Below are 12603 nucleotides of genomic sequence, written 5' to 3'. Positions count from 1 at the left end.
TCCTGCATATGTGATCAGCATGTATTTCATAGTTAAGAAATGGAGAGAAGGGGGTTTTGTTGCATATGCATTTGCTGTGACGACATACCAGGATCTTAAAGTAAGTGATTGATTTGTTTGTTTTTTCAGATATGAGGATCAATGATGCAGACTGCTGGGTTCGATGAAGCTGGGCATTTATAACTAGATTCATTAAGGAATACAAAGAAAATATTTAAAGGGATCAATAATGGTGTCTTCTGGCTGCAGAATGCGAAGCCTGTGGTTTATCATTCTGATCAGTTTCTCACCGAATACAGAAGGTAAGACACATTCTTTCTTTCTAAAGCCCAGGAGAACCTGAAGGATATTACCTGCTTTGTGTTAAAGTGGCTACATTGTTATTCTGTTATTTTAAAAATGGGTGTTGAATTCTTTTTTTTTTCTTCCAGTTTTGATTAAGTTACTTTCATTACACTGTTTTCTGGTATAAAAAGTGCTAGATACTTTATTTTGTATTTTATATCGGATTATAAATTTACAAAATAATTCTCAACATGTACTGGTAGCCTTTACTCCAGAAAACTTGAATTCTTTTGTCCTGACTCCTTGCACTTTAGCCTTTTCTTTTAAACTGCTTTTGAAGTTTCAGTACTCAGTTCTTCTGCTTCCGAGTCATATCAGTGCAACACCCGCCACGCCCTGCACTATGAGAAATTTTTAGAAAAATAACAACTTTCCTTATACAAAAGAAAGACAGAATTTCTACCACTAAATTATAATTCCTTATAAAATGTATAAAGTATAAATAATTGTGAGTATAGTTTTCATCACAGACCTAATTTTCAAAGAAGTACACTCATGGACTTTTTAAAATTCTAAATGGAGTTTTTACCTGTTATTTATAGTTTTCATTATTACTCACTTAAAAACAAAACAAAACAAAACAAAACAAAACAAACAAACAAAAAAAAAAAAAAAAACAAAACCTCACCCAGGTGCTGTTTAGACCAAGCTGGAAGATATGACCTAGTAAAATCCAGCTAGGAGATCATGGCAATGTTTGTATTTAGTATGAAACGTATTAACCGTAAAGCATCTTTTAGAAACACCTGCATATACAGTGGAGTTTTTATTCTCAATATAATAAAACACTGGGCTTATTGTGTATACCTGTCAGTATTCCAGTTTTTACATATTAATAGAATGATAGGGAAAAGGTACATTATCAACTCTAGAAAAGCCATTGTCCATTGTCTTTGTAAAGAACTTCCAGCCAACTCAACATTTTCATTTTGTCAAAAGGAATTGTTCAAATTACTTGGTTTAAAGTTGCATTTTCCGCCTGCTCTCCCTGGTTCCTGCATTGGATATACTAGCACAACTTAATAATGTAGTTTAAATGATTAACATACTTAGATATATTTGAATAATTCCATATCTGGAACATACACATTCACTTGAAAGTTACACGCAGGCTAGTATTTAATTTGGAGATGACACAGTTCTTTGCTTTAGAGGTGCAGATAGGCAATAACTAGTACTATAATGATAAACAGGTGGAAACTGAGTTTAATAATAGGAATCTCAGGCTTGTATTGCTGTGAAAATCATATGTATGAACTATAATTTTGCATCTTTTTTTTTTTTTTTTTTGACGGGGGTGGGGGAGACACTGTCTGAATTCCTGCTGTTAGATTTGAGTGTTTTTTATACATTGAAAAAGATTCCAGGTGTGGACCAACTGCTCATTAGTCCAGTAATGAAAAATTTTCCAATCAAGATGGAGAGTCCTCTGCCAGCACAGTACCTTTGCTCTGTGGGGGGGTGGAGTACGGAGGCTTTTTCATGGCATGCTGTCGTTTTATTTCGAGTGTCACCTCTCAGGTCAGGATTCATATCCGCTCTTAAGAGAAATTTCATTTTTGCCTCATCAGGCCAGGGGTGTGTTGCTTTTGAAGGAATTCCCTCCTACTGGCAAAAAAAAGAGCCTGGGAAGGACTCATACTGCTGGCTTTAAGAGTAGCCACAGTGAGCACACGCCACCAGAACACGCCCCCACGGTGGCACGCGAGTTTGTTTTAGAAGAGTTGCATGTGACACTGGCCGCCTTTATTACCAGATATCAGATAATGACCTGAGGATGCCCGTTGAGAAACTAATCAAAGTTAGGTGTTCAGGCTACAGGACAGAAGTAGAACTCCAGCTCTCTGCCATTAAGTTTCTTCTTACATGGTTTTTCTTTTTCTTCTTTTCATTGTGTGTGTGTGTGTGGGTGTGGGTGTGGGTGTGGGTGAGTGTGTGTGGGTGTGGGTGTACACTCAGGTGCACACTTGTGGGGCATGGTCAAGGTGTGTAGAGGACAGAAGACAACATAGCTGGCTCTGTTTTGTCACACTCTGAACTTATTTCTCTAGATTCAATGTCAAAATGGAGTTAGGTGGGTGTCACTAAGCCAGTAGTAGTCCTATTGTCTCTGCCCCCACAATGCCATGCCTCACTTTTTCCATGGATTCTGTGATTTGAACTCAAGCCCTCCATCTACATAGCGAGTTCTTAGCGGAGGCCTGGAGTCATCTCCTCCCTGTTCTTTGCAGAGATGAGAGCTGCTTGTAACACTTCCAGTGTCCTCCTGACCACTTAGAGGAGGATGCTTAGCTGGGTTTGTCCCTCTTTGCTTTTTTCTTTGGTTTTGAACCCCAAATGGTTTCTTGAGATTAAGAGATGCACACAGTAGGCCTCTAACTCAGGAGTTTCTGTTCCTTTGCTGAGGATGGGAACTCAAGAACCCATTGGGGTTCAACAGGCCATTGCAGTGCAACATCCTCAGATATGCCGTGGACTGAACCTGCCTGCCAAGGCCAGGGGCGGGATTGGATTCATGGCATTATTTCATCTGTTTTTGCCAGTTCTTTGTTCTTTCAATAGAATCCAAAAAATGAGAGCAAAGGCCCCAACCAAGCTGTGCATCGTCAAAGTTCACGGCCTTACCTACACCCTCAGGACTTTTGTTCCTCCTGTGGACATGCTTTGTCTTTGGAAGGAGTGTGGAGGCTTCATGGAATTTTGAATTTGGTCTGTATCAGGACCCATGTGAAGTGCACATCCAGATTTGTGAGGGACCTATCAGTGCTTAGACAAATCTTGGCACTATGACATATTTCTTGTGCAAATTCTTATACTTTTTATTATTTGTATTATTTTCCCAGCGCTGGGCTGGAATGCAGTTACCCCCTTGTGATTGTTGGGGGTAACTCTGTCACTTAAGTGTGCCCTCACTGCTTCCTGTGTGCACCAAAAGAGCAAATTCAATACTCATTTAAAATGTTTTAAGATGATAAAACTAGTTAAAAGTTAGCTGCTTGTATGCTGTTTGTCTAACAGTTTATTGTGTGATTTTTTTTTTTTTTTCAAAATAGAAACAGGTCTCTCCTAAGTCTCCTATGCAGCTTTGAAGATTGTAGTGACTCTGTGTACACAGCGATTGTATGAGGATCATACTTTGAAGTGTTTTGTAAGCTTTCCATTTAATTGATTCATGTTTCTGTAGAGCTAACCTTATCTTTACTAGTTAGGGCTGTTGAGAACCTGGCATGGTTTGATTATTTTGGCCAATTTTTATAAGCACTGTGGAATCATGTATTAGTAAGGACAAAAGAAAATTGACATTTTATGTCCTAGAGAATTAAATTATGCTACATAGCGGGGCCATGGCAAGTGTAAGTCAGACACATGAAGGCTCCCTCAAGGGACAGCTTACAAGGAACAGCAGTTCTTCAGCAAAGCCCATGATAGGGGTTTTAGGTGGAATTCTTCATGCCATAAATGTATCATTAGCCCTCAGAGCTCTGGAGTCTAGTTAGCTAACTCAGGTTACATTGTTGCTTATCACAGTTTCAAAGAAAAACATTATAATAAATGCAAATGGTAAATAAAAATTCACATTTTTATAAAAATCAAGAAGATCTGAGAACATACTGGTAAATATAGTTGAAAGCCAGTTTCTAAGTGGCTTTTTACACTAATGTTATTTGACTAAACTGATACTAATGGCTAAGAATGGATTAGAAAAGTGATTTTGATATACTAATATTTCAGAATGGTCTGAGTTTTGTGGGAGAAAAAATGATTATTTTCCATTGCTGAAGCGAGAGAAAAACAGTTCAGGTCACTAGAATAATTTTTCTTTAATTCACATGATATAATAAATACGCGTTCCCATGAGCCTGCCTGCAAACATGCACATACATAACATGTCAGCTTCCCAGAATCAGGGAACGTCCCTGCCTGTTGATGTCTGGTTTCCAGGAATCAGCCAGTCAGTATCCATCAGGGAAGAATGCGATTCTTCGAAGATCTCATTGTAATGGAGGAGGGGGCAGGAGCATTTGGATAATAGTCCTCACACAGGTTAGGCAATTACTGTCACCAACTCATGGCCCCATTCTGGATTGTAAGGTTTGGAAATGAATTTTGGAAAAAAAAAAAAAAATGTGATTTTTTTATTTTTTTTTTTTAAATTTACTGTGATTCAGAAGTCTGTAAAACTATTTGCTTTCTTAGGGTTCATGTATACACCTTTAGTTTTATTTTGTTTATTTTTTTGAATCAGGCTCCTTGTGCGTATTTTGTTTGTTTGCTTGCTTGTTTGTTTGTTTGTTTTGTTTCCTTAATCTGTTTTGCCAGTAAACTAAGAAAAGTGGAAAAAAATTGAAATAGTCACACTAAATTGCAAAACTCCCATGAGAGGCCAGGGTGAGCACAGTTTAGTGGCACTCCTAGGCTCAGTCTGGTGTTTTCAGCGTGGCATCTTGTTCTCTTTCTTCCTGGAAATGCCTGCGGGGCGCCTGAGCTAGCTGACGTGCGGAAGCCATGTTCGATTTCACAACCTAGCTAGCGTGCGAGCCTACTTCTGTTCATTTCAGTATGTTTGATTAGTTGTTGTCTAAAACGTGAATTTCCAGCAAGGTACATGGGGATTTGGCTGTGTGACTCCTATTAGACTTGATGGAAGTCATAACTCCCATTAAATTAATAGGAATTGTGTCTGTGCGCGTTGCATAGCTAATGTAACCTCATTGTTTCAACTCAGAGATTGGGCAAATTAGCATCCATTCAAAACAAAGCATTTACCTTTTTTTCCCCCCGTATTTATATTTTTAGTGCGGACTGATTCTATTTTACTCTGTAAGAAGGCAAGCACTTAACTCTGTCTCCTCTTAGGGCATCTTAAACAGTCCTTCCTGTGCCTTGTGAGTGTAGTGTAATTTGACTGTGGCCGAGCTCTTCATAGGTAACTCCTTCATAGGGTTTGAAGGTCAATTTAATTCCACTTATAAATTGTGCAGGATAGGCTCATATTTGAATATGATATATAGCGCAGTCATTTCACTTCTAGCTCAAGATATATTTTTTTCTGAATGTGACATATAGTTGTATAAATTAAAATATTAGGTCCATGCACACTTGCTTTGAAAAACTTCCAGAGTAGTAAGTATACTTGGGTCACTTGCTTTGTTTATTTGTTTGTTTGTTTTTGAGAAAAGGTCTCTCTACATAGATCTGGTTGTCCTGGAACTCACTTAATGTAGAACAGGCTGGTCTCCACCTCAGAGATCCACCTATCTCTGCCTCCCAAGTGCTAGGATTAAAGGTGTGTAGATTTATTTTGCTTGTAATTAAGTATATGTGTGTCTGCCTACTTGGCAGCTCTGTGCATGTCAGTGCAGGGGCCACTGGTAGCCTGAGTTGTTGGAGGTCCAGGCTGTTGTGAGCCACCCATGGTCCTGCCTCAGAAACCGGGATATCTTCCAGTCCTCTGTGTGGGTCATTGTGTCTGTTAGTTCTCTCAGCTAATGTAGACTGTTTCCTAACTGTAGACTAAAATCAAGAATGTGATTCTTTTTTTTTTTTTTTTTCTCCTTTAATTCTTACTTTCTGTCATATTCCGTTTTTACTTCCCTGGTGTGGCAGAAATATTGTTCAGCTCGCCTATTGTTTCACTAACTAGTCTTTCCACGACTGTTGAAAAGGTACCATAAATCAGTATGTCCGTCACAACAGCTACCCCCCCCCCCCAACTCACCAAGGTTATGTCCTTTGGCCATGCATACTTTTTTAAGCTTTCATTTTCGGATGGAAAAGACTGTATCAAATATTTATAGATGTTATGATTTTTCTCAAAGTAAAGTACATTTTAGAAATACTGATTTTACATGCAAATTAGCCATTTATCATCTTTATTGTTACACTGGCAACCATCAATAATGTATCAAAGGTGGCTTATTAGAAACACTAGCATTGAAAGCAGCATTCTTTTGGAGGCCTTCCATCCTGTTCATTATTTGCCATTCATTTGCTTCAGCTTTGAGGAACCACTTCCTTTATTTTTAAATTAATGTGCATTTTTGCTTTAAAATCCACTCTAGAGTTGGGTTGCAAAATCTGAGATAAGATACTAGGAATGATTGAACATAACTATTAATGAGGCCCTGGTATGCCTTGCAAACCCGATTTATCTTCCATGTTACTAAGGGAGTGTCTCACTGAAACATATGCTCACTACCCTGTGGCAGTCTCATTTCTCTTCCCCTCCTCTGCGAGACAGAGAATGACATATGACAGCCATACAGGCTACATGTATTAGACATCAGTGTGGATTAGTGAATATCTCCTGACATCTTTCAACCCTGCCTCTGAACTCCTTTTGTCAACTTGACAGAAGTGATTCCAAGAGAATACCAGTCCTGGCCTTGGGATCTCATGGCTAAAATGCAAAGCTGAGAAGGGAATTCCCTATCTTCGCTCCAGGAAGCACAAACAACATTTATAATCTCTTCTTATCGGCATGGGGCTCTCCTGACTTTGACTTTCATGTCTGCCATGATTCTTGCTTTGAGAGCTTATTTTTCTTAAAAGCATCTCCCCGCTTTTATTCTGAGTGTGAATGCAACACATCTTCATGAGAAAAGATAATTAAAAGGAATCATGATAACAATGTAACATTGTTTACACTTTGGAACTTTCATATTATTTTCTTTAGACACATCTTTTTTTTTTTATTTTCCACAATGTACATAATGATCATGTAGATAAATAAAAAAAATCATGTATGAAGCAAAGATAAATTCACTTATATCCATTATTGTGATAATGGCTTTAAATAGGTGTTATAAAATTCACCCTGTATATATTTAAAAAGGTTTACCTTCAGTGTTTAACCTCCACTTACCAGGCACTTGTTTTTAATTTCTTTTGTTTAGGTGTTAACTAGATAAGTACCTTTATAGGAAATATTTCTTGCGTGGTGAGTTGTTTCCTAAGGCTGGAATCCTAGATTCTGAGGAGTCGGAGACATAGGCATGGGATTGCCTCCTCCTAAGAGGGCACATATTGATGGTCAGTGTAAGAGAGTGCTGATGTCAGTGCACTTTATTAGCAGTGATGCAGAATACAATCAAGGTCTTCCTTCTGAATTTCTAAATTGGGGATTACTTGTAAGGATAAAGACACTTTCTGTATTTGTTGTCAAGCAATTACATTTGGATGGGAACTTCTCCTTGGTTTTGTCAGCCAGTTGGTCACTTTCCTGATGGCTTCAATGCATTGATGGTAGTTCGAAAATGGCATTTTTATTTTGAAAATATTTTCTAGTTTGCCTGGTAGTTTAATATTTATATTGCTAGGACACATTCCTGTAAGAATTTAAAACGAGAAGGTTTTGTAATATAATAGTAGGACACCAATTAAATGCAAAACAACTATCATGATTTTGTTACTCTTGCTTTGCTTCCCGTCCCTCCCTTTGGTTTATAGCTGCTTCCCCTTAAAGGTTTTTCCCCATTTTTATGCTAAAAACCTTATATCCATGTCTTAAATATTTCTTCACTTGCATTTTCTCATGACTCTTAAATATTTTTAATAGAAATTCATTAATGCTCAGGGTTGAGCCCAGGGCTATATTCATTGCTAGGCAAATGCTCTACCTCTGGGCTACATTACATCTTTAGCCCTCAAATTCTGAAGTTAGTTAGGTAAAATGAAGTGAAAATTAACCCAATTCTCTGTGTGGTTAAAGTTGATATAAAGTCAAGATAAGACCAGGTTATATTATTATGGTAATTGTTATAAACAAAACAGAAAATTAAAGCATAGAAAATACCACTTTTTTTTTTTTTAATTTTCAATGATTCTTGCTTTGAAGAGAATTTTTTTTGTTGTTGTTTGCATAGAGCCTTAAAAAGAAATCAAGATTTGGCTTTATGAATAGATGGGTGGATAGACTGTTAAGGAAGGTAATAGGGAAGAAAGCTGTGACTGTCTGAATTAAATATTTAAAAATAATTAAAGTAAATTTAAAAGAGTAAATAATTAAAATTGAGCACAAAGACAACATATCTGAGAAATCCTTCAGCATGAAAAAGAAAGAATTTCCTGGAATGAAATAGATTTGTATAATACAGTTGTGTTTTGTGGAAGGGATTACTCTGTAAAGGAGAGCCAAGTAAAATTCTCTTTTATTTCCTTGCATATTTATAAGGTGCTAACTGTCCTGTTGTAATCATCTGTTTCTGTTTAACTGATATATTTGTAGCTTAGTCATCAGGTCCTATCCTTCCCCCAACTCCCATCTTCCTCTGGTTTTTATTCTCTTTTTTTGCAGAATTGGTGGGCCATCCCTCTCCTGAAAATCCAAACGTTTGAGTGCAGTGTGCTATTTTTGTTGTTGCCTGTGGATTTTACCCTAAAGTCTTGGAAATGGTCTCAAACCTGAAAGACTCTGAAATCAGGACTAATTCTGGTCCTAAATATTTTAGATAAGAGACAGTGAAGCTCTAAAGTGTTAGCCTAGTGTTAGATTCAGTCAGTGCTGTTCCTGATGTATTGAAGCCAGAGACTTCAAGAGGACATTGCTGGTGGCACACAGAGAGCCCACCAGATTTTAAAGCCCACTGTTTTTGTTTGTTTGTTTGTTTTGTTTTGTTTTGTTTTGTTTTGTTTTTAAGGTAGGAAGGCCGCAGTTGGAGGTAGTGTCCAGGGATTCAGACAGGAACCTAGTTGGGAAGGGTGCTAAAGCTTAGAAATCACAGCCAGAACAATTTTTATCAGAATGTACAGCCCATGGCCGTGAGTCACGTGTGGATCTGAGGACCAGGATTCTTGCTCTGTGTCTGGGGTGGGCTTGAATCATGACTGACGTGTCCCCGAGTGTCAGCCATTGATAGCCTCTCTGAGGAGATACGCATCCTGGAGACGTGGTTATTAAAATGTTAGGGCAGTCAGGATATGCATACTAGTGATTTCAGTCATTGCCAGCCGTTTGTTTTTAACCTAGACAATGCGTTTGAAATACAGAAGCGACACCGTGCTCAGCTTTATGGCCCTTATTAGGGGAAGAACGAAGGAGGGGCCTCAGGATGCAGGGAGCCTTGTTAGAGTTTGTTGTGTTTTAAGCCTTGTTATATTCTGTTACATTTTATTCCCAGTTTCTATGCTTGGCAATGACCTTTTATCTGATGATTTGCTTTGAAAAAAAAAAAAAAATTCCCTGAACAACCATGCAGCCTGGCTCTCCTTAATATTCCCCTCTGTTCCCAGGCGGCCTGCCCTACTTTTATTTTACCCTACACAGATACATTATTTTAATAGCATCTTAATACATTGTTTTATTGTTTAAAGTAACAGGAAGCAGTCATGTAAAGTGAAACAATGCTCTTTGTCCTAACTCATTTGGAGAAAGTTGATTTTGTGTTATTTTCTGGTAGTTTGTTATTTTGAATAACTCATAGTCATCATTTCACTTCAGTTTTAGTTCTGTGACATGTTAGGGTTGCAAGACCGCAGGAAGAGTGACTTATGGAAATTTTGTGTGCTTTAGGGTCATATAATATTGTCCCTTGGCAATGTAATCAGAGATGTTCTGTTTCTTTTCATAGCAGATAATAATATTTCTGTGTAGTAGAAATTATAATCATTTTTTCAGTCTTTCAAGGACAAAAATAGGTTACTGGTAATATTTAACTTTATGAGAATAAAAATGGCTAATTAAATGTGTCTTCAGTAGTCTCTTGAGCCATTGGAAGCCAGAATTAGAGGAAACAGCAAATTTGAAATAAAAAAAAAAAGTTGAATATGGGTACTTTAGGTATTTTTCTTTCCATTGTTGATAGAGTTAGAGAATTTTAGACTTGGAGAGGCAGCTTGGAGATTATTAATACAGAACCTTGCACTTCACATGAAGATGGAAGCAGCAAAGACCCGGGAAGGTTGGTTTTTTTCCTGGCGCTTATATTGCTGAGCCCAGCTTTGTCCCCATAGAATGTTAGTTACATTTGCTTCCGCTGGTTGACAGATAATCCTATCGCAGGAGGAGTAAAATATATTCTCCAGAATAAAATATACTTCAAAATATATTGTACAGTGTTGTTTAACTTAATGGCTATTTTCAAAGAGAGAATTCATTTCAAGGTTTCCTTTGTTCAATACTATTGCAGATTAAAACTGTCTTGCTGGGCAGTGTAGCCACACATCTCTACCCTCAGTATTTGCAAAGGGTGAGGCAGGGGAATCACAAGTTCATACTATTCTGGGCTAATTTGAGGCTCACGTGAGCTATATAGGGAGAAGAGTCTATCTCACCTCCTTCCCTCAAAACAAAACAAAACAAAACAAAACAAAACACCAAAGCTATATTAAAATTGACTTTGTTTTGCAACAAAATAACCCAGCTATGCAAACTCAGCAACTTTCAAAAAGACTTGGAATTTTGCAGCAAGAAGCATATAGTTTTCTAAGTACAGTTTCCCTCTGAAGTTATCAGATCTTGATGAAATGATAGACAATTGGTATTCTGAAAGCCTGGGGGTAATTATCGATAGTTTGTATTTCTCAGTGATTGTCATCATCAAATGAAGTCAGGACTCCTCCCCCACCCCCCCCAATCCGACTTCAGGTCGGGCAGTGGGTGGGTGTATTTCTCTTTATTCTGCTGGCCACGGGAAGCTTGCATAAGCCTGGGCTCTGTTGTTAGAGTTTCAGCAAATAGAACATCCTGAATAGCTCTCAAAAGCCCTTGCTCTCCTCCCATTAACTGCGGGTCTCCACAGATCCTGCAACCCCGCTGTCTTTACTAGAAAGCTTGTCTCACAGATTCCAGAGCCTTCACTCTGCTCTCTCAACAGTGCTGCTAATTGATGGCGAAGATTGAGTGGAAAAATCTTCAGTGATTAGAAAATACTGGAGATAGGTGTGAAGCCAGTTTGCAAGGTGGTAAATCTTTACCTCTCGGTCCCATCTCTGTTTGAACTAGAGTGCTAAATGCAGAGGTGAACAGTGAAAAGCACACCTAGACACATTCAGAAATGTTAAGCAAAGATAACACCGAAACCATTTAACTGACAGCATTTGACTATATGAATTCACTTCGTGTTTAGCTTAATTTGTGACCCTAATTATTGCTAGCATTCGTGAATAGATTTTTAGTTTAGTGTCCTTCAGGGATTTATAACTAAGCAAATGCAAGAATCATATAATTTCAAGTACTTCTGTTCAATGGATAAGACAAGTAAAAAGTGTAATACTGTAAAATTCTGACAAGGTGTGAATAGATATTGTTAATCATTTTGCTCAAAAAATTAAACTAACTTTAAAGTAAAATAATGCCTTGGTCTTTGGGAAGCTCATGTTTCCTTGTGTCTTCAGGTCACATATTTTAATAAGGTAGCAAGACTCTGAAGAGAAGACCCATTTACATTTGTCACAGTGGATACTATATATGCTTGATTTTAAGACCTTGGCTATAGTTGGAAAGGCATAGTTTTAGAAGAGAAGTTCCCATATGTAACCGGAAAGGCTGACTTCTGTCCCTTGTATTTTAGACTGCATTTCAGTTGAATACCAATCAGAGTTCATTTGTAGAGTTGACTTACTGCAGCAGTTTAAAGGACACATCAAACGGTTGACATTGTACTGCAGCTAAAAGAATGGCTCAGGTTCTCACACACCCTTCCCATACACCCTCTCACTCCCCACATACAGGCTTTTGAAACCTTCAGTTGGTCCAAAGCTACTCTGTGACCTGGCTATTGGTAGATGCTAGCCTATTGATTACTAATGTATGTGATGGAGCAGAAGTTCCCAAGTATCTGCTCAAGTTGATTTTGGAGGGGTCGGTGTGGATAAGCCACAAGGCTCTCTACGCTTGCCAAGTTGTGAGCAAGCTTTCTAGTCCTCCTTTGGTGTCAAGATTCAGGTGACTCCTCCCTCCTACCCTCTTCTCTCCCCACGCTTTTAGGTTTTGAACATCTGCTGTATGTTAGCATCATCAATTCTATGATCATTTAATGTTTCCTTTCTGGTAGGGTGGCACATGCCTGCGGTCTCACCAAAGGTGATGTTTGGGAATTTGAAGCTAGCCTGGGCTACTTGACATCCTATCTCGAACAAAACAAAACAAATAAATCAAAAGATAATGTCCCCTTCAAAACAATACTGGTTCTTTCTCTCTTTCTTTCTTTCTTTCTTTCTTTCTTTCTTTCTTTCTTTCTTTCTTTCTTTCTTTCTTTCTTTCTTTCTTTCTTTCTTCCTTCTTTCTTTTCTTTTTTAAATTTTGATGGGGTTACTTTT

General features: G+C 38.0%; 1 protein-coding gene across 38 annotated transcripts in view; it reads left to right on the top strand.

The window, feature by feature from the left end:
• Positions 1-12603, top strand: part of Adgrl2 (adhesion G protein-coupled receptor L2) — a 259127-nt gene that overhangs the window by 118318 nt on the left and 128206 nt on the right. For all 38 annotated transcript variants that reach the window (XM_029537612.1, XM_029537610.1, XM_029537611.1 and 35 more), the window contains one exon: positions 130-302. In XM_029537612.1, the coding sequence (XP_029393472.1) occupies positions 230-302 (73 nt within the window). In that variant the 5' untranslated portion in view covers positions 130-229. The remainder of the gene's footprint in view (positions 1-129; positions 303-12603) is intronic.

Source organism: Mus pahari, chromosome 4 (assembly GCF_900095145.1).
Source record: "Mus pahari chromosome 4, PAHARI_EIJ_v1.1, whole genome shotgun sequence".
NCBI classification, from domain to species: domain Eukaryota; kingdom Metazoa; phylum Chordata; class Mammalia; order Rodentia; family Muridae; genus Mus; species Mus pahari.
Note: the sequence above shows the minus strand (reverse complement) of the source record. Positions and strands in the feature narration are given on the sequence as shown.